At 42.7% G+C, this 22328-nt stretch overlaps 1 protein-coding gene and 1 long non-coding RNA gene across 11 annotated transcripts in view; one reads left to right on the top strand and one right to left on the bottom strand.

The window, feature by feature from the left end:
• Positions 1-1747: 1747 nt before the first annotated feature.
• The window catches only part of TRMT9B (tRNA methyltransferase 9B (putative)), a 72034-nt gene continuing 51453 nt past the window's right edge, over positions 1748-22328 (top strand). For 2 of the 10 annotated variants that reach the window (XM_055287750.2, XM_055287760.2), the window contains exon 1: positions 2692-2785. Coding sequence is in view for 5 of the 10 variants with exons in the window: in XM_055287699.2 (XP_055143674.2) it covers positions 2532-2785 (254 nt within the window). In the remaining 5 variants the exon portion in view is untranslated. Of the gene's footprint in view, positions 1839-2062; positions 2118-2264; positions 3128-22328 lie in introns of those variants that run through there. The other 8 variants (XM_055287699.2, XM_063637814.1, XM_063637808.1 and 5 more) reach the window with 8 other exon arrangements.
• Positions 7960-22328, bottom strand: part of LOC129487397 (uncharacterized) — a 68084-nt gene continuing 53715 nt past the window's right edge. The window contains exon 3 of the long non-coding RNA XR_010120472.1: positions 7960-14465. This is a non-coding gene — a long non-coding RNA (uncharacterized lncRNA). The remainder of the gene's footprint in view (positions 14466-22328) is intronic.

Raw genomic sequence — 22328 nt, 5'->3', positions numbered from 1 at the left:
ATTCCCACAACCATTACCCAAATTCTACTGGTGGTCATTGAAAAATGCCTCTTATGATGGCCTCAACTAAAAAAAAATTTTTTTATTTTTCTGCCTGCCTCCAAACAAGAAAGAAATTGGTAACTCATGTCACAGTTCACAAGTCTCTAGGGATTCTACACGTCTGCTTCAGCCAGTCATTGAACTTTCAGAAAACATATGCAAATATTTTACATTTGTTTATTATATAAGGGGGTTCCAAAGCTTCTATCAACATTTTCATAGGGGCCTATTACCTACAAATGTTAAGAATCTCTGCCTCTATTATATCTTGAAAGGATATCAACTATACTTTCTCACTTCCAATCCAATTTATTTATTTTGAGATAGGGTCTCTGTCACCCAGGCTGGAATGCAGTGGTGCAAGCACAGCTCACTGCAACTTTAAGATTCTGGGCTCAAGTGATCCTCCTGCCTCAGCCTCCTGAATGGCTGGGATCATAGGCATGCACCACCACGCCCAGTTAATGTTTTGCATTTCTTTCAGAAATGAGGTTTCACTATGTTGCCCAGGCTGGTCTCAAACTCCTGGCCTCAAGCGATCCTCCCACCTCAGCCTCCCAAAGTGCTGGAATTAAAGGCATGAGCCACCTTACCTAGTCCTTAGCCAATTTTTTATATCTAAATCAGATACTGGACACCACTTCCAGGATGCCTTCCCTGACGATGTCACCTATAATTGGTTTCCCTCATGTTTTCCTGCAAAAGTTAAGCTAGGTTACTTTCCTGTTTATCACAGTCTTTCAATCACTGGACAAGTATTTATCAGGTCCTACTATTTGCCAGGCATTATCCTATACTTTAGGTATGCTTTGTCTCCTAATGCACTGTTAGAAGAGGACAAGGAAGATCATAGTATCCAATACGTCTTCTGTGTCCAAAGATATATTGTAGTTGTAGCTCCAGTGAATGGAAGCAAGGATGAGCAGTTGCATTTCTGTAGCTGGCATTCAGCTCAAGAATACGTAAAACCAGACTCGTGTTCTTTTCTTTCTTTCTTTCTTTTTGAATGTGAGGCCTTTACAGAAAAGAAAATGTCAATCTGATTATCCAGGGCATGACGATAAAGAGAAGCCCAAACAAAGTTTTCCCCCACTCCACCCCACCCAATATAGTGTGGCACTAGAAAACCATTCCAGAATCAGAAACTATATGCTGATCTCCATCAGCCCTCTTACTAGCACCTGAAATACACCAGCGTCTATGTGAGATCTGTAGTTGGGTCCCCATAAATAACCTGGACTGGAAAAAAACAGCTCGACATGAACTCTGCCCCCTACGCAGGGGATCAGGAGCACGAACCTCTATACAAAGGGCGGCAGAGCGGTTACTAAATGTGCTCATTTTTCGTCACTGAGAACGTGCATTTTTAAAGTGCGTAGATCCCTGATGATAACGGAGTTGTTTAATAATAGGCGGTTGAAGATACTATTACGTTAGGGACCTGGAAGAAAGTAGTTAACGCTATTGTCACAGAAGCAATGGGGGGAGGAAAGGTTTGTGTCCAGTTTTGGGCAAAAACTTCTAAGTTCCACCCCGCCTTCTGATGGATGCTTTTTTGACGGGGCTTGTTTTGCAAAACTCAACAGATAAGGCATGCTGTATAGTGGAATGATTTGGAGCGTCTAAGCCGTGGCACCCGACTTAACCCCCCCATCTCCAGTTATCCCAATGGACCGACCCCAAGGGGGCATTTCCGCTGAGGTCCGGGGCTGTAAAAATTATGTGAGAAGAGCCGCGCTAAAGCGAAGCGTCGTCGTCACCCCAGGTACTGCGCTGATGCGCTGCGGGCCGACCAGGTGCGCCCGCCGGGGCGTCTTCTCCTACGCAGGAAGGGCCACGCCGGGAGAGGCAGGCAACAAGGGCAAGGCGGGAGGCCGGAAGGTCACCCCTGTTCCCGGCCGGGCGGGCGCGGCCCAGCCTCACTTCCCGGGAACGTTCGGGCGGGGCGATTGCAGGCAACGAGGCGGGGAGGCGACAGTCCCCGGCTCCGCCGCGCGCCAGCCCGCCTTCCCTGCCCGGAGGCGCCGCAGGCCTGGGTTCCCGGACAGCTGTGCCCGAGCGCCGCCTCCCGAAAGGTGAAGGCGGCCGGGGGAGGCGGGGACGGCGACGGGGGCGGGGGCCGCGGGCGGTCTCCCGACGGCTGTCGTGGGGCCAGCCTAAAGCCCCCGATCCCCGGGAGCTGCGCTTCCCGCGCGGGGCGCCGGAGTAGGGCGGGCCAAGCTGGCCTGCGGCCGCGGGGGGAGGAGGGGCTAGCGAAGCACCCCGGAGCCGGCCCAGGCGCCGGAGGCCGGAGGGCGCCTCGCTGCAACTTCTCTTTGGAAGCCCCGACACGAGCCCGGGCCCGCGCGCGCGCTCACCCACGGCCACGCGCGCACCCTGCCGCCCGCACCCCCGCGCGCCCTCCGTCTATTTTTTCCTCTTCCTTTTATCCTCACACTCTAAAATAGGTCAAGGGGTGGAAATTACACCTGGTGCAGCCCTCGGCTCTGATGCAAAAGCAGCTTTTGCCCCTGGCTGCGGGACAGCGCTGTGACTACTCGCATCGGGAGAGCTGCTGCCCGTCCCCACACCGTGCAGAAAGCGCCGGCGACCCGGGGGCTGACAATGGTCTGCATAGGCGAGGGGAGAGAAGCCTCTGTTCCGCCCTAGATCCGCTGCCTCGGCGCCCGCCCGCAGGGAAGAGGGGGCGCGACAGGTCGTCTAGCGCGTGCCCCGGAGCCCGCGCCCGGGTCTGGCCGCCTGGGTGAGTTCCTGCTCGTCCTTGCCTTTCCAGTAGCCCAGGGTGGCCTGTTTACCTTGCAAACTTAGACACGATCAAAACAGGCGAGACAGCCATGCAGTAAGGGATTGCGGGATGTGGTTTGAGTGTGAGATTGGATAAATCAGAATTCAGAGATAAAGGACATGTCTGGTGCCTTAAAGGTTAAAATGGATTTGTATTTTTTTCATGGAGTGCACGTGTATCTTTCCCTGGGGAACTGATTTTTAATTAGTAAGAGGCAAAGAACTAAGATAACTTGAAGCCAGAAAGTTTTCGAAGCCCACAATGAAAATACAGTTTAAGAAGGAATGCCAAAATAGGAAGGTAAGGATTTGTATGATATTACTTGCTATGTTGTGGGGATTTTTGTTCTTGTTGTTTGACGGAGTCTCTCTCTGTCACCCAGGCTGGAGTGCAATGGCACGATCTCGGCTCACTGCAACCTCCGCCTCCCGGGTTCGAGCAATTCCCCTGCCTCAGCCTTCTGAGTAGCTGGGATTACAGTCAGCCGCCACCATGCCTGGCTAATTTTTGTATTTTTAATAGAGACGGGGTTTCACCATGTTGGTCAGGCTGGTCTTGAACTCCTGACCTCGTGATCCGCCTGCCTCGGCCTCCCAAAGTGCTGGAATTACAGGCGTGGAGTAGGTGCTTTATAAACAGCAGTTGATGGATAAAGAATTATTGAGAATGAGCCACCGGGCCTGGCTGATTCTTTTTATACTACATGGGTTCTTTGTGATAAATGATGTGAGCCCACAATGCTCCATGTAGAAGAAGATAAGGCTGTAAACATCTACTTGCACAGCTTTATGTTAGGTGGTAGGCATGAATTTAAATGTGCATTGAAAATTTAGTTTGTAGAAAGAGCTAAAATATATCTATATTGTTTTGAGGTTAAGATTATTGGTAATATTACAGCTAACCATTGGCATTTCACCGTGTTTCAGCAATTAAAAGTGCTATTATTCGTGTGACATCAGCAAATGGAAGCCTTTATCTTTCTATTTTTTATTATTTATTTGTTTGTTTTTGTTTGAGACGGAGCCTCACTCTATCGCCTAGGCTGGGGCGCAGTGGTGCGATCTTGGCTCACTACAACCTGCGTCTCCCGAGTTCAACCGATTCTCCTGCCTCAGCCTCCCCAGTAGCTGGGATTACAGGTGCAAACCACCATGCCCAGCTAATTTTTTTGTATTTTTAGTAGAGACAGGGAAGACGGGGATTTCACCTTGTTGGCCAGGCTGGTCTTGAACTCCTGACCTCAAATGATCCACCCACCTTGGAAGCCTTTATGTTTTAGCTAATGAATGGTTAACTTGTTTGAAGTTTGGGGGAGAGTTAGAGCTTTCTCTGTCCTTGATGGCTGACTGAGAATACAGGGTAAAGAACTGTCCAGTATTGTGAGTGGTGCCTTAGAGTTGCTCACAGGAAGAAGATCACTTGGGAGAATGGAAGTGGCTCTCAGATGGTCATTGGTTACCTATAACTTATCTAAAGAAGACCTTTAAGAAGTTAGGACATAGCTTGTCACTGAGGAAATTGTGCCAAAGAACTGCTGTCTTATTAATGCATTTGATCAGATTTGAAAAGGGAGCTCTGTATACATTGTTTTTCTAACTCCAAAGAAATTTTATTTCTAGAAAGAGTCAATTACCGTAATGATGTTCTTTGGAAATGTGCATTTTTGCGTGTATATCTTAATATGGATAAAGTTCCAAGGTAGTTCAAAGGTTTTAATAAAATTTTACTTACCAGAGTGATGTGAAATTGGGAATACCCTGTGTGGATGGTTAACTCTGCCTTAAATTGGAAGGTCAATGGGAGTGGGGATCTTCCCAGTAAATCTTAAATCTCTGTGTATCTTTGACAGCCAAATCTTACTGGAGATTGTAAGGGTTGTAAAGAAGAGACCAGACCTTATAGTATTTCTGATAGGTTGATATGCGGATGCTTAAATGCATTTCACTTGTAAAGAATTTACATGCTGCTTTAGAGAACTAGTCTCCAAAATTTGAAACACATTTATGAAGAAGGCTCTATCATTGCTTTGAAGAAGACACAAGCAAGACATATTTGGCACTATACAGGCTCATAATACTGAGAGCAAAATGCAATTAAATGCCTGTGTTTACTACGTGTCACTGTTCTCATTTGTATTTTTAAACAGGAATTGAGTGAAAGCTCTCATTGCAATTAAGCCCCTGGTATAATGCATTATTGAAATTAGGCTGTCAGCACTTGTCTGTGCAATCTTATGTTTTTACTCTTAGATAAATTAGGAATTCTTCTGAAAAGAATGGCATGAAAGCATTAAGATAACTGGGGAATTCATTTAAGGACAGACTGAAGAGTGATGCCAAATGGCCAGTTAAATGTCCTTCAGCTTTTGTGACTCACTTCTCTTGATGCCATAAAGAAAGTACATTGCATAGAACTCCTACCTGAGACATCTTCAAAAAGAGTTAACATCATTCATTTTGGATACTCGCTTCTCATCCAGAGAAACTTCTAACCACTCAAAGAAGACATTTTAAGAGTTTGAACTAGATCACCCGGATTAAAAAGCCCAGCTCTGAGCCATTTCCTTGTCTGTAAAATGGAGATAATGACACCTCCCCAGGTGGCTGTGGGGAGCAAATGAATAGGTGTAAAATGCTGAGTACACAGTTGGCACATTGTGAGCAGTCATAAAGAGAGATTTATAACAAGAAGTAGGAGTGTGTTGACCAAATATCATCTCCTGGAGGCTGCAGAGAGGTTGCTGCCTAATTGACTCTAGAACTGAATATTTGGTTCACTGGTTCAATCCCCCATCTGGGTATACTGAATATACTCCTAGTATACTCCTATAGCATAGAGTATAGAATATGCTGTACTCTTAGTAATCAGTGTCCTTTGGGAGCCAGAGGCTTTCACACTTGCATCTCCTCCGCACTAGACAGGCCTTTGACTCAGCTAGGTTAAAGAAGTAACCTGTGGTTGTTTTTAGAGATGACGATGAGGTGGTAGGGGGAGGAGGGCAGTTGAGGAGTTTGATGTATGATCCGCTTCACACATATGCGTGTTTTTATTCTCTTTGCTTTTCCCTGTTCCCTTCTGTCCTCCCTTCTTTTCTCTCGAGGGGTCCCGACGATTATTTCCCAGACTTTGTTAATATGTCTCGGCATCAACCCTAGGCCCTAAAGGATTGTTAGTCCTGATTTGGGTAGTCCTGGAAGGTACAGCCTATGAACTTCTTGTTCTTAAAGGTGTAACTGCGAATGTCAAATAGGCACAACCTTTGCCACTTCCATGGTTCTTCTGGGGTGTTACGTCCCATCTTGCTGTATTGAATGTGCTCATTTCTACCTTCTCGTTCTTCTCTGTTAGGTTGCAGTTAATGGAAACTATCCTAACTATTTCGAGCAGGAAGAGGTTGAATATGAGAATTAGGTGCTCGCAAGAAGGTTGGAATGAAGGTTGCAACTGGAAGTATAGGAGGGGCTCTGGCCTGAGCCTCATGCATTGGCTCACAGGCAGCAAGCTTGATTGGCCCCCAGGGTTGCTGCTGTCATTGCCACAGCCTGGGGGCTGGGAATAAGAACCACCACTAGAACTGCTAACATCAAGGGTGCACCTTTTGGGCTGTGTTCCATTGATCAGAGAGGCTGCTGCAAAATGCCTCTCCACCCTAGGAAGCTAGTGACTGAACATTGCTACCAACAACAAAAACAAGGAAGCAAATGTTTTCCTTAGATGCTCTCCACTTTCCTTCTTACCCTGCTCATCTCCCTGGAAGAACACTGTGCCCAGAACCCTAGCTGCAAGGGACTCTGGGAAATGCAGCTTATAGGTTTCTAGCCTCAAAGGTAGAGGGATGCACACTTGAAGGAGATAGGAGTGAATGTTGTGTGACAATCCGTCACGCCTAACACATATCTAAAACATATTTCATCTGAGATTTGGCTAGAATATTTATTTTCAAAGCTGGTGCAGATTGACTTTGGAAAGGTAAGAGGATATGTTGTAAAAAATTTTTAAAGGAGCTAGTTGCTAACCAGTTACCTTTTCAAACAGATGGATGTTATCGTTTTGCAGCTGAAATTGCTGGAAAAAGCATCAAGCAAATGAATAACTAAAAATTACCAAGCGCCTGCCTCTGCATGTGGTACTAATTGAATGGAAATAATGTTCCTTAGGTTTGGTTTCATAATCAAGGTAAAATATTAGGAAAATGATATTTTAAAAATTATTTTTCCTTCTCAAAGTCACAGATAGTCTACCCATTTAATGAACCACAATACAAAGGAAGAAAGTAATGTCCTAAGAGAGAAATAATAGCAACGGCTTGCTAGTTCTTTTGTTAGATGAATTATCTGTGTTTTTCCCGGATCTTTCTCTCCCCTGTAACTTTCAGCATGCTCATTTTAAGGATTACAGAAATAGACATGACTTGTTTATTGGAGAATAACATAAGAGTGTGCTTGAATTCACTTTAATTACTTATTTCATATCCTGGTGCTTGTCAGATTCCTTTTTTTCCAAACTATTGAAGTAGATATGATTGGATCTCTTCTATTTTTAAGCAATAAATTACCAGTTTATTTGCACTCACAAATTACATTAGCACATCAAGGGATGGTCTTGGTTATTGAACAAAATTGTATTATATTTACCTCTGATATTTGGAGTTGGAAAATGAGAGAAGATATTCGTCCAGGGGGTGGATAACAATAAGGTTATGATAGTATGGTACTTTTATTATAAGTTCAGAACAGTAGCTTACTCGAAGAGAAAGTGGTGTATTCTCTCATAGTGAGGTGGAAGATGGAAATAATTGAAACATGAACATATTTCTGACTTCAAAGAATATTTGTTGATATTTTTAACAACAACAAAAAGGTAGCCAAGAGAAGCAAGAAGTAGCAACTGTCTGGGACCATGTCCTTGTCTTTTCTGTTCCTTTTAACACAGAGCTAGTGAAGTAGGTGAGCTTGACAAATGCTAGAGGGTTTTAGTGTTTAGAGAAATAATGTGTTTGTAAGAAATAAGGACTGCTTTTGGTGCTCTAATCTGTGTTCAGAAAGTAATCAGAAGCCTTTAAAATTTTATCAGCCTATAACATTCCATGGGACATCAAATTTATGATTAATTAAAAAAATATAGGTACATTCTCAATGTTAAGACATTTGCATACAAAGATGGCAATTCAGTGACTTATACAATTATGAAATAGATCCAGGGTGATCAGATGACTTATTGTTCAAGCCAGGACACTGTTGAGAGTGAAGAGGGAATGATTAGTGATTGCCCTGAATACAGAAGCATAAATGGAGACTGCCTCAGCAAACCTAGGGGTGACCAGGACTTAACGGTCACTCAAGATTAAGGTGATAGTATTATAGCTTGATAGCATTAACTGCAACATTGGTTTTAAAAAATTGTAATAAAGTATACATAGAATGAAATATACTATTTTAACTGTTTTTTTGAGTGTACAGTTTAATGACATTTATTTTCACATTGTTTTGCAACCATCGCTGCCATCCATCTCCAGAATGTTTTTATCTTCTCAAAGTGAAACTCCATATGCGTTATACCATAACTCCCCATCCCTCCTCCTCACAGTACCTGGCAATCACCCTGCCTGTGTAAGTTTGATTATTCTAGGAACCTATATGACATGGTTTGGCTTGGCACCCACCGAAATTGCTGCTCCCACAATTCTCAGCACATCATGGGAGGGTCCCAGTAGGAGGTAACTGAATCATGGGGGTGGGTGTTTTCCCTGCTGTTGTGACAGTAAATAAGTCTCACAAGATCTGATGGTTTTATAAGGGGGAGTTTCCCTGCCCCAGCTTCTCTCTTGCCTGCCGCCCCTGTAAGACATGACTTTTACTTTCTGCCATGATTGTGAGGCCTCCCCAGCCACGTGGAACTGTGAGTCCATTAAACCTCTTTTTATGTCTTTATCAGCAGAGTGAAAACCGACTAATATACTATATAAGTGGAATCCCTATATAGTATTTGTCCTCTTGTGATTAATTTATTCCACGTAGTATAATATTTTCAAGGTTCATCCATGTTACAGTGTATATCAGAATCTCCTTTCTTTTTAAGGCTGAATAATAACCCATTGTCTGTTTATGCCACATTATGCTTATCCATTCAGCTGCAGTTCGGATACATGGCTTGCTTCCACCTTTTGCCTATTATGCATAATGCTGCTGTGAACATGAGTGTACAGATATCTCTTAGAGTCCCTGCTTTCAGTTCTTTTAGGTATATACCTAAGTATTGGTTTTTAAATGAAGAAATTAAAAATGGAAGGAAAAGAAAAGCATTCTTTTCTTCTGTAAGATATTTCCGATCCTGTTTCTCCAGCATAGTACTGCAACAGATTGGTGCCCAGCTATGCCTTTGTAGGATTCATCAGAAGAAGCAGGTAATTCAAACAAACTCCCTGCTGAAAAAAGCACCCGAGATCTTGAATTTCATCTCCATACAAGAAAGGAAGCTAGTTTCTCTGTCACAACTACCATGATGCATTTACCACAAATGTATGTCTCTAAATGAACAAGGCTAGCATCTAGAATGTCAGAATCTGAACAAAATGATGGCCTTCAGTAGCACAAAGAACCAGCATGTGATTGAACAAAAGAATTCTCCATGTGACCTATATGCCATGGAATACTGTGCAGCCATAAAAAATGATGAGTTCTTGCCCTTTGTGGGGACATGGATGAAGCTGGAAACCATCATTCTCAGCAAACTTTCACAAGGACAGAAAACCAAACACCACATGTTCTCATTCATAGGTGGGAATTGAACAATGAGAACACTTGGACACAGGGCGGGGAACATCACACACTGGGGCTTGTCAGGGTTCAGGGGCTGGGGGAGGGATAGCATTAGGAGAAATATCAAATGTAAATGACAAGTTGATGGGTACAGCAAACCACCATGGCACATGCATACCTAGGTAACAAACCTGCGTGTTCTGCACATGTACCCTAGAACTTAAAGTATAATAATAATAATAAAAAGAGTTCTCCATGTGACCAAGAACATCTTTGTAACACAGGGGACCGTGAACTTCCTGAGTGAAAGGGAACAGGTCTAACAACTACAGGTTGAGCATCCCTAACCTGAAAATCCAAAATCTGAAATGCTCCAATATCCAAAAATTTTTGAGCACTAATATGATATGCCACAAGTGGAAAAATCCCACACCTGACTTCACATGACAGATTGCGGTCAAAACGCAGTCCAAACTTTGTTTCATGCATACAATTATTTTAAAAGATTGTATAAAATTACCTTCAGCTGTCTGTATATAAATCATAAATGAATATTGTGTTTATGTCTATGCAAATATGCCAGAATTGGAAACACTTCTGGTCCCAAGCATTTTGTATTTTCCTCTCCTCTCCTCTCCTTTCCTTTTTCCTTCATTTTTTTTTTTTTTTTTTGACAGAGTCTTGCTCTGTTGCCCAGGCTGGAGTGCAGTGGCATCATCATGGCTCATTGGAACCTCAACCTCCTGGGCTCAAATGATCCTCCTGCCTCAGCCTCCCAAGTAGCCAGGACCACAGGTTCATGCCACTACCCCTAGCTAATTTTGTTTATTTTTTGCATATACTAGGTCTCACAAAAAGCCTACTTTGCCCAGGCTGGTCTTGAACTCCTAGGCTCAAGCAATCCTCCCACCTCAGCTTCCCCAAGTGCTGGGATTACAAACGTGAGCCACCACGCCTGGCCTGGTCCCAAAGATTTCAGAAAAGGGATACTTAATCTGTATCTGTTGATTTGGAAGCTGAGATGAAAGGAGACAGGCTACAGCAGAATAGGAAGCTTCCAGGTACTGGTATTCTTCCTTTGGCTGTGGAAGTAGATATCTGAATGCCAGTGTCAAGAGCATACGTGCAGCTGATCTCAATTTATACAATCCCTTTATGGAAGTGGAGACATCAAAATGCAACTCTTCATTGGAAGTTTTAAGTAATACAATTTCCACTGGAGCTTTACAGTCCTGGAAAGTAATGTCCATGCGTCTGGGACAAATAAGGAGTTGCTGCATTTACTATATGGGAATTGCTCCCCCTGTTTAATTATCTGAGCCAGTTTTGGCACCTAAGGAGTCAACAGAGGAAATCTGCTCATTTTTAGTGGCAGCCTTGAGGGAAATAGATACATTTCAGTCATTAGTAGTAACCAAGCTTAAGAAAATACATCTGCAGAAGTTACCTGACAATCAGAAATGGTAGCTGAGAGCCAAACAGGTATTAAGGAGCTTTCAGAAACATGCAGCCCACAGGGTATCTTATGGCAGCCCAGAATGGACAGTGTTCCCAGGCCTGCTCTCCTTGTGTACCTGTATCGGTGAAGACTAAAAAATGAACAGGCAGCCCCACACAGAAACCTGCACACAAATGTCTGTAACCACTTTGTTCCTAATTGCCAAAAACTAGAAGCAACCAAGATGTCCTTCAATAGGTGAATGGATAAACAAATTGTGGTATATCCTTACAATGGAATATTATTTAGTGATTAAAATGAAATGATTTTTCAAGTCACAAAAAGACACAGTGGAACCCTTAATGCATATTAGTAAGTAAAAGAAGCCAGTCTGAAAAAGGCTAAATGCTGTGTGATTCCAGCTAATTGACATATGGAAAGGCAAAACTCTAGAGAATGTAAAAATATCAGTGGTTGCCATTGGTCAAGTGTGGGGGGAAGAGAAGAATAGGTTAAACACCAGGGATTTGTAGGGCAATAAAACTAGGCCAGGCACAGTGGCTCATGCCCGTAATCTCAGCACTTTGGGAGGCCAAGGCGGGCAGATCAAGAGGTCAAGAGATAGAGACCATCCTGGCCAATGTAGTGAAACCTTGTCTCTACTAAAAATACAAAAATTAGCTGGGCGTTGTGGTGCACGCCTGTAGTCCCAGCTACTCGGGAGGCTGAGGCAGGAGAACCGCTTGAACCTGGGAAGCAGAGGTTGCAGTGAGCCGAGATTGCGCCACTGCACTCCAGCCTGGTGACAGAGTGAGATTCCCTTTCAAAACAAACAAAAAACCATTCTGTGTGATATGGTAATGGTGGATATGTGACATTATGCATTGGCAAAACACAAAGAACTGTCTAATACAAACAGTGAATCCTAATATAGCCTATGAATGTTATTTAATAATATCAATAGTGGTTCATCAGCTGTAACCCAAGTACCACACCAATGCAGTATTTTAATTTAAAAAAATTCATATATTTTTTTAAAGTTAACAAATACCTTACTTGATGCTAGCATAGGAGTTGTAGAAAACGTTACCTTCAGGGCTCCAAGTGACGGCAGGTCAGATGGTGGGCTACATAGCTCCAAGTCAAGGGAATTAACAAAACAGAGCAGCTCTGTTGCCTTAATCCCAGAGGAAACATCTAATCAGCTATACTGCACCTTCAGTGCAGACATTTCACCCAAGCTTTTAGCAGGCGAGGAGAATATATTCGATCAGACTTTTCAGCAGACCACCTCCTTGCCATCCAGTTTCATATTGGTTAAAGACTTGGGTCAGAGACCACAGAATCCATTAACAGACACACCTGAAACCAGAGAGAATGCCAGCCCTGAAGCTGCAATGCCAACCATCCACAAGTTTCTCCAGCCTTCTACCATTAATGTTTTGTCCTACAGACATGGACTGGATTCTCCATGCTAGCTTTCCTCTGCAGGAAGCTCTTGGGGCTATGCATTGAGTTGGCAGACATGCAGACCTTGATATTCTTGCTTTGCTAGCACACCATCATAACTATGGAAAAATGGGCTTCATCATATGCCATTCCCTTCAAAAAGCTATGTAGACACACCCATACATGTACATTATGTGTAGAAACCTACATGCAGAATGTTGAGTTAGATAATTTTAACAATTTTTTTCAGCCATTATAATTTATGATCTCTTGTCTGATAGTTTGTCTATTCTACTTGTTAAAATGTGGGCCTTTTAAAATGTGTTGGCAGTATGTGCATACAGAACATTTTTGTTCTCCTTAAGATGACGTGTTCTGGCATAAAGTTGGTTTTGTTTTGTTTTTGTTTTTTTTTGATAGAGTCCCCTCTATCATCCAGGCTGGAGTCCAGTGGTGTGATCTTGGTTCACTGCAACCTCTGCCTCCTGGGTTCAAGCGATCCTCCTACCTCAGCCCCCCAAGTAGCTGGGACCACAGGTGTGTGCCACTACACCCAGCTAATTTTTATATTTTTTGTAGAGATGGGGTCTCGCTATGTTGTCCAGGCTGGTCCGGAACTCCTGAGCTCAAGTGATCTGCCAACCTCGGCCTCCCAAAGTACTGGGATTATAGGCATGAGCCACTGCGCCTGGCCAGATTGATGGTTTTATGTGTAGCATACCACTTTAGAATGAGAGTGAATCTTTGAAAGGCAGAATCTACTAGAAATCCTACCACTGGTGCAGCTAACAGCTGACTGACTTCACGCTGTGGCTGTGTGTTTGTGCTGTAGATGAGGTGGGGCTTGTCAACTCAATTGTCAAGTTAAAAACTTGTAGCCACATGATTTGGGGGTTTGAATTCTTCCCAGTCCGCTGAGTATTATGATTTATCCATTAAAGCACGAAATTCAAGAATAACTGAATAACTAAAAAATGGAGGAAAAATTATGTTATATTTTTACATGGAGCTTTTTATTACAGGTAAATAGTAATCACTAAACCATGTATACTGGAGGCCGGGTGTCGTGGCTCACTCCAGTAATCCCAGCACTTTGGGAGGCCAAGGTAGGCGGATCATGAGGTCAGGAGTTTGAGAACAGCCGGCCAATATAGTGAAACACCATCTCTACTTTAAAAATTCAAAAATTAGCCTGGTGTGGTGGCATGAATCTGTAGTCCCAGCTACTCGGGAGGCTGAGGCAGGAGAATCGCTTGAACCTGGGAGGTGGAGGTTGCAGTGAGCCGAGATTGCGCCACTGCACTCCAGCCTGGGAGACAGAGTGAGACTTCGTCACAAAAACAAAACAAAACAAAACAAAACAAAAAAACACACGTATACTGACAGGACACAGTGGCTCATGCCCGTAATCCTAGCATTTTGGGAGGCAGAGCCAGGCAGGTCGCTTGAGCCCAGGAATTCAAGACCACTTGGGCAACATGGCGAAACCCCATCTCTACGAAAAAAAATTAGCCTGGGGATGGTGGAGTGTGCCTGTAGTTCTAGCTACTCAGGAGGCTGAGCAGAGAGGATTGCTTGAGCCTTGGAGGTCAATGCTGTCGTGAGCCATGATTGCACCACTACACTCCAGGCTGCGCAGCAGAAGAAGACCCTGCCTCAAACAAAACAAAAATGTATACAAGTTTTTTAAAACCTTGTGCAATGGCTACTTTCATTAAAGCTATGCCTGAGTAACTCCTGTTTTCTGATTATTTAAACTAGACTGCAGCGTGGCATGATAGATCTGTGGACATGTGGAATCATTCCATATGGATTCTAGTCCTTGCTCCTCGAGAAAGTAATGATACTGTTTCCACACTGGTTGATTCCCAAATATTTGTAAATGACACCAATCGCATCAGCTTTGGTTTTGTAATCCATTCACCTGTTTTTGACTCTGGTCTTCTCTTACATGAACTGTGTAACTTCTCATTTTCTAACAATATAGGATGCCCTAAAACAGAGATTTGATGATCAAGGTAGAATATTGGCTTTTCTAAGGAAACTCAAATAGACTCATGTCATTATTGTGACATTACTTTTGTTATTTTAAAGCTATTTTCCAAAATATTGTATTTCATCTTTTTGAAAAACATTATTTTACATTTCAACATCATTGGCATGGGGTACATCTTACAGTTGATAACACATCGTCATCTTTCTTGGCAATAAGTAAACTAGTTGTGTATTTTACAAAATAGATGGCCTTCTAGCTTCTGTGAGATGTTTCATAGCCATCTACCAGAACATTTCCGTCCTGCCGCAGAGACTTCAGGTTGAATGCTTTGTCTTATTTATTTTGTAATTTTAAATTTAGAGCTAGAGTTCTGTATTCCTGTTTAATTTGTTTTTTTTTTTTAAAGCAGTTTATGATAGAATTCATTGAGGTTAAAAAATAGTATTTGTAGTTTTTAACTCTAAATAATAGACTGTGCTTTTTGTTTGTTTGTTTTTGCTTGTTTGTTTGTTTTTGAGACGGGGTCTCTCTGTCACTCAGGCTGGAGTGCAGTGGCACAATCACAGCTTATTGTAGCCTCAAACTCCTGGGCTCAAGCAATCTTCCCTCCTTATCCTCCTGAGTAACTGGGACTACCAGCGTGCCACCACACCAGGCTAATGTTTTTTGTTTGTTTGTTTGTTTGTTTTTGTAAAGATGGGGGTCTCACTGTGATGCCTAGGCTGGTCTCAAACTCCTAGCCTCAAATGATCCTCCCATCTCAGCCTCCCAAAGTGCTGGGATTACAGATGTGAGCTGTGTGCTTGGTTCAGAGATAAGACTGTTTTCTTATACACATGCTTATCTCTGGAAAAACAGTCATAAAATGGAATATGAAAACCGAAAAAATTAAACTTTCCAAAACAGTCTGGTTTTTTCTGGTCACAGACTTAATAACTCCTCCCACTAGGAGAAGTACAATTTGCTGCCACAGGAAAGCTTAAAATTTCAAACACATTCTTATAAAATACAGTGCAAGCTGCCTGCAAATGAGGCCATTCTTTCGACTGGCATTATTCCCTACTTTAGTGCAATTTTCATAATTGTGGCACTTACTCAGAACCAAAAGCCTCTGTGTGTGATATAAGCATTCAAGCCATATAGCTGAATTGGTTTTTGTAGGTATTAAGCAGGTGTAGATTCGGAGACTCTGGAGGGAACTACAAAATCCAAGCTATTGAGGAGCTCAGTTTGAAAGAAACAGCTAGCATCACAGTGAACACAGAGCATAGAGATGGTGGCAGGGAGATTTGGCTAAAAAGCAGAAGGCTGGCAATCAGAAGGCCAACTACCCGAGGGCTTAGCCAGAAGACACGGTGTGGCCAGCCTTCCCCAGCATCTAGATCCCTGTCCAGAACCAAGGTGGCCTGTGAGCTGTCAGTACAGGATGTCACCAAACTCGTTTATCGAAAGCTAACCCCTATGATGACCCGAAAGTCTTTTTCTTCATATTTTTGATAGGATCCCAAAAAGTTTAGTTGTCTGATTTTTTTTTTTTTAAGCCCAAGGTAGACTACAAGCAGGAAATTAGAAAGTGGAGGAGCTTGTGGAGACAGGCACAATGAGAGTGAGAAGTGACAGCCAACAGCAAGGTGGGGCAGGCTGGGGCACAGCAACTCACGCCTGTAACCCTAGTATATGGGGAGACTGAGGCAGGCAGATTGCTTGAGCTCAGCAGTTGAAGACCAGCCTGGGCAACATGGCAAAACCCCATCTCTACTAAATATACAAAAATCAGCCGGGTGTGGTGGCGGGCACCTGTAGTCCCAGCTACTCGGGAGGCTGAGGCAGGAGAATCGCTTGAACCTGGGAGGCGGAAGTAGTAGTGAGCCAAGATAGTGCCACTGCACCCCAGCCTGGGTGACAGAGCAAGACTGTCTCAAAAAGAAAAAAAGAAAAAAAAAGAAGCACTCCATGGCCAGGCATGGTGATGTACGCCTCTAATCCCAGCACTTTGGGAGACCAAGGTAGAAGGATCACTTGAGCCCAGGAGTTCAAGACCAGCCTGGGCAACATAGTAAGACCCCCCATCTCTACAAAAAGTAAAAAAAACGGTATCCTGGCATGGTGGCCCATACCTGTGGCCCCAGCTACTCAGGAGCTACTGCACTCCAGCCTGGGTGACAGCGTGAGACCCTGTCTCTGTGCTCAGGGTGGGGGCGGGGGGAGGAAATACTCCAAACAAATACAGCCATGTGCCATTTAGTGTGGATGCAGATGCTTTGTTAACCCTGGAAAGCATTGCTATTGTATAATAGTTTGTCATCTTTATGGATAACCCCTATGTTATCAATAAAGATGTGTTATTTACAAGCTAGACATTGCTGTTCTGTAATACTTTGTCATAATTAGCTCATATGTTACCAATAAAAAGTGTGTTATTTATAGACTATTTAGATAGACATAAAAGCATGTGTTGGAAAGATTTCCATGATAATACAGCTATTTCTATTGTTTAGCCATGTGGCACAGCATTTATTTAAATTGGTCTAAATTTTTAGTTCAGTGGCCATTTCTTTAGCCTGGGACTTCTTTGATTAATACAGGAGACGACATGCACGAATGCCATCCAATGTATGAGAGTAAGAACTGGGTGCTGTGGGAACTCACAGAGCACCCTCATTTCTAGCACATAGGGTTAGGGGAACCATCCTGTTCGAGATGGGACCTGGGCTTCGTAGGGTTTGTTGAGGAGCTGGGTGCAGTGGGGAAGTCTGCAGGCCTTGTTTTCCCAGAGAAGCAAAAAAATAGGCTTTACCACATTCTTATTACCTTGCTTCCATTTTACAGTGTTCCTTTCCATGTTTACATTATGAGATTATAATCCAAAAGCATTTTAGGTTAGGTAGTACTCTAGTACTCACCTTCCTTACAGACACCGACGCTGAATACTCTTAAGGTGTTGGAAGGATAGGTAATGACATTCTAGGTATTTTTTAACAGTACACAAAATTCAAATTGAGAAGCAGAAATGTTTTACAAGTTTTACATGTCCAAACAAGACATATCTCTAGGATCCTGGGTAAGTCATCTCCTGAATTTGTTCTCTTTCTGAAATGATCATCCAAAGATATGCACAATTTCCAGAAATCTTTGATCAGTTAAGTTAAATACCAGTGGGTTGAACAAAGGCATAGGTAAAAAGTCATCAAAGGTATTAGGAACAAATGTGTTTCATAGGACTAGACAGTGGCACAGCTGAGACTTGACCTTGAGACTGTAGGTCTAGAAAAATCCTTTTCTGAACTACTACTCCATCCTATAGCTCCCCTACAAAGACTGAACCTCACCAGACCATAACGAAATGGCAGGGATGATGACAACGATGATTTGTTTACCGCAGAGAATTTTCTTGGGTTAAAGTTGACATTAAAAAGGATGACATTCTCCAGTTAGCATTTGACCAACTCAGACCCTCTTTATTTAGATTGTTTTTAGCTTTTCTCCACCAATGAACTAATAATTAAATGCATCCTTTCTAATGAAAGCAGCTCCTTAACAATGGCAAAGCCTCTTGAGTTTTCAATTTTTCTTTTTAAGTGAGTAGTCACTTCCATAGTAGAATTATAATTACTCATCCACTTAGAATGTCAGAAGAGTATTAAATACATCTTTATGCATATAGTGATGGTCAGTATGAAAGTGGTCAGTGGGACAAAGCTTAACAAATGGGTTTTGAAGCATTGTTAACAGTTTAATTTTCCCATGTCTTTGGACAGGCTGAAGGTCCTTATTATACAGCTGCTAAAAAAGACAACAGTCTTCTAATTTGTTTACTTATTTACTTTTTGAGACAGGGTCTTGCTCTGTTGCCCAGGCTGGAGTGCAGTGGCACGATCTTGGCTCACTGCAACCTCCACCTACTGGGCTCTCACCTCAGCCTCCTGAGCAGCTGGGACCACAGGCACACACCAACACACCCAGCTAATTCTTGCATTTTTAGTAGAGATGGGATTTCACCATGTTGCCCAAGCTGGTCTCAAACTCCTGGGCTGAAGCAATCCACCCACCTCAATCTCCCTAAGTGCTGGGATTACAGACATGAGCCACCACCTGGCCAAAGGTGTTATTTTAAATGAAATACTGTTCAAGTCACAGAAGACACACATCCCAAGGGACTATAAAGTTCTACAGGAGTATGTGACTTTCTGGGCATGTGGCCTGTGTGATGGGGATGAGGTCAAGAAGAGAGAGGAAGTGGGCGGATCTTCCTGGTTTCTGTCCCTTTAATCTAGAAAGCCTCAGACTTGTTGTTTAGTTGGAATTGCTACAAAAGGAGACTTTTCCTTTCATAAACAGACATTATCCAGTGACAGACATTTTAGCAATTTCTGGTATATTTGTTGTAAAGAGCTACATAGTTTTAAATAAATTACCAAAATCCCTTAATGCTTTCTAAGTGGAGGTCTGCATTTTAATGGAGTGCAATCAGGTTAACTGGAATCTTAAGACAGTGATATTTGGAGGCGTGAGCTGTGAGCCGATGGCCACGTGGACTCCCGGTTCAGCTCCCAACTCTGGGAGGAGTCAGTCCTCAGGGTGGGAGGGACAGCCTGAGCAGCTGGCAGCCCAGAAGGCCCCTCCCTGTGTCGCAAGAGTGTACCTCTACCTCTCGCAGGAGGTGTGGTCGTGTTTGACAGGGTCAGTTACTAGAAGAGGTGAAGTATGGTGGGTAGAGAGCCATGCTGTTCATTATCTACACAGGCCTGGCCTGACTCACCCCATGGAGAAGCAACACATTTGCAGGCCTTCAACAGTGGTCACATAAGCCTGCTCTTACACATATTTGTATAAAACCGAAAAATGGGCTGGGTGCAGTGGCTCACGCCTGTAATCCCAGCACTTCGGGAGGCCAAGACGGGTGGATCACCTGAGGTCAGGAGTTCGAGGCTAGCCTGATCAACATGGTGAAACCCCATCTTTACTAATAATACAAAATATTGGCTGGGCGTGGTAGCATGCACCTTTAATTCTAGCTACTCGGGAGGCTGAGGTAGGAGAATCGCTTGGAAGGTGGAGATTGCAGTGAGCTGAGATTGCGCCACTGAACTCCAGCCTAGGCGAGAGAGTGAAACTGTGTCTAAAAACAAACAAACAAACAAAAAAAACTGGCCCACCGTCTCTTGATTACACAGGTTTCCATCCATCCTAGTCTCTGGGACAGTGCTAGCTAGCTACCTTTGGGCTCACAGAGGCCTGTAAATCTACCTTTGTATGGTTTTGTGTCGTGTATAAATAAATAAGTATATAAACACACCCAGTCACTCCTTTGCATCCAAAGGGGATTGGTTCCAGGACCCACTCTACCCCCACACCCCTGTATTAAAATTTGTGGATGCTCAACTCTGTGATATAAAAGGGCATAGTATTTGCATATAACCTGGGTACATTCTCTCATTATTTTAAATCATCTCTAGATTACTTGCAATAACCTAATGCAATGTAAGTGCTACGTAGTTGTAATAATGTATCTCTTATTTGTATTTTTTTATTTTTTCTAATATTTTTTCTTTTTTTAAAATTCTCTTTTTATTGTTTCTTTCTTCTTTTTTTAGAGACTGAGTCTCGCTCTATACCACAGGCTGGAGTGTAGAGTGCACTGGCACAATCACGGCTCACCGCAGCCACAAGTGCCTGGGCTCCAGGAATCCTCCCACCTAAGCCTCCCAAGTAGCTAGGACTACAGGCCTGCACCACCACACCCAGCTAATGTTTTAATTTTTTTTTCTGTTTTTTGTAGAGACATGGTCTTGCTACGTGGCCCAGGCTGGTCTCAAACTGACCTCAAGCCATTCTCCCCCCTCAGAGCTTCCCCAAATGCTGGAATTACAGGCATGATTCTGATTTTAAATATTTTTGATACACAGTTGGTCAGACTGGCCCATGTGGAACTCAGATACAGAGAGCCAACCACCACGCATAACGAGGCAGAACTATTAGAGCTCCTTGGTGACCTCATTGTTGCTGAATAACTCTTCCCTTTAGCCCCTCTCCTGGTGATAACTCCAATACCACTTGGTTTTCTTCCAGGTATGTGCAAAGTGTTTCACTTCTGTGAACAAAAATATATGAAACAAAACAAAACAAATTTACTTCATTAGCTTGTAGACATCTGTTATTATTAAACAGACCAGTGTCTTCCTTCACTGTCCTTGAACTTTTGGTCCTATTTTTTATGTAAGCCTATTTCTCCTCATTTATTCACTCGTATTTCCAAAGTAGCATTTGCCCAACTTTTAGGTCGTCATGTATTCAGTATTCTCCATCCCAACCTAACAGTGAAGAGAGCACATTATGGCAGGTGCCTTCCTCTTCTCATTGCTCCATGATTCCAATCCACTTTCATGGCTTGGTGCAGGGCTTCTTGGTAAACGTGGACTCTGTTGTTCAGATCTAGAGCAGACGCCTTCTGGGCGGTCCTACAGATTTACATCAGTGAAAGAGATGAGCCAGCTCTGCTGACCTTTTTTGAGGCTTGCAGTGTATTCAAATGTGTGAGATGGTTAATGCAGCTGTCAATATTAGTACTATTCCATGGATTAAGTTCCTAAAAATATCCAGCGAAGTTTTAAAAGTATCGCTACAGAAAATCACAATTTTATTTGGAACTGGAAATAGGAATTGGCACCAAGGCTTTTTATGACACTTTTGGCTTCCTGTCAGTCACTTCATGTCTTTCTAGTCTCTTAGTCTGTACAGGGTAATGCGTTTGGGAACTGTGATAAGAAGAAATTCAAGTCTGCATATTGGCTGCCAATGCTCGAAAGCTGTGTTGTGATTTGGGGGATGTTAAAGCACATTTCTCTATGAAGGCTCAGTCTTAAAAGAGGAAAGGCACTTCAGAAAGTATCTGTATTTCTTCATTTTTTGCATTTTTAAATGATATATCATAGTTGTACATATTTTGGGGGTACATGTGATATTTTGACACATGCATACAATATGTGATGATTAATCTGAGTAATTTGCATACCATCACCTCAAACATGTATCTTTTCTTTGCCTTGGGAACATTACAGTTCTTGTAGCTATTTTGAAATAGACAACAAAGTTTTGTTAACTGTCGTTTCCCTGCTGTAGTATCAAACACTGGTATTTATTTATTTTTCTTTCTTTTTGTTTCCCCTTTTTTCAATTTTTTTCTTTTTTGTTTTGTTTTTCATTTTGATATTTCTTTATTTCTAAGAGGAAAGAGCATGTACCCACAGAAGCTAAATATTTTGCTCAGGGTCACTTTGCCAGGGAACGACGGGCCTGAGCCTGTGACCTCAGGGTTCTCCCAGTACGGCATTTTTTCATAATAATGAAATCCTCTGAGTTCTACTTTTGAAGTTTTCTTTGTGAGGTTTAACATATTGTGTTGGTGTGCCAATGTCGAATTGTGTATTAGCTGGATTTAAAATGAACTTGTCATTACAGCATCTAGTGCGATATCCAGTATACAGTCGACATTAAAAAGTGTTTTACTGGCTGAATGACTATCTTGTGGACAACTTGCCCTAATCTGCAGGGAAAAAATGGAGAAACACCACTGACAAAAATTAGCAAACAAGAAAATGGGCGGCGGGGGAAGCAGAAAATGGATGTTACTAAAAATTTCAGAAAAAGAGAGTTCAGCTACTTATTTTCCTCCAAATATATTTAGATGTGGTTATCGCTTTTACATATTATAAGCATATTTTCATGACCAAAATTACTTTTTTTATGTTTAAATATTTCCTATTTATTTGTCCAACAGGTAAGATTGGGTGCCTGCTTTGGGCCAGGCCGTGTTTAGAATGCAGAACATAGCATCCGTGAACCAAAAAAAAAAAAAAAAAC

This window comes from Symphalangus syndactylus, chromosome 1 (genome assembly GCF_028878055.3).
Source record: "Symphalangus syndactylus isolate Jambi chromosome 1, NHGRI_mSymSyn1-v2.1_pri, whole genome shotgun sequence".
NCBI lineage: Eukaryota > Metazoa > Chordata > Mammalia > Primates > Hylobatidae > Symphalangus > Symphalangus syndactylus.
The sequence above is the reverse complement of the archived record's forward strand: the minus strand, read 5'-3'. Positions and strand labels throughout refer to the sequence as shown.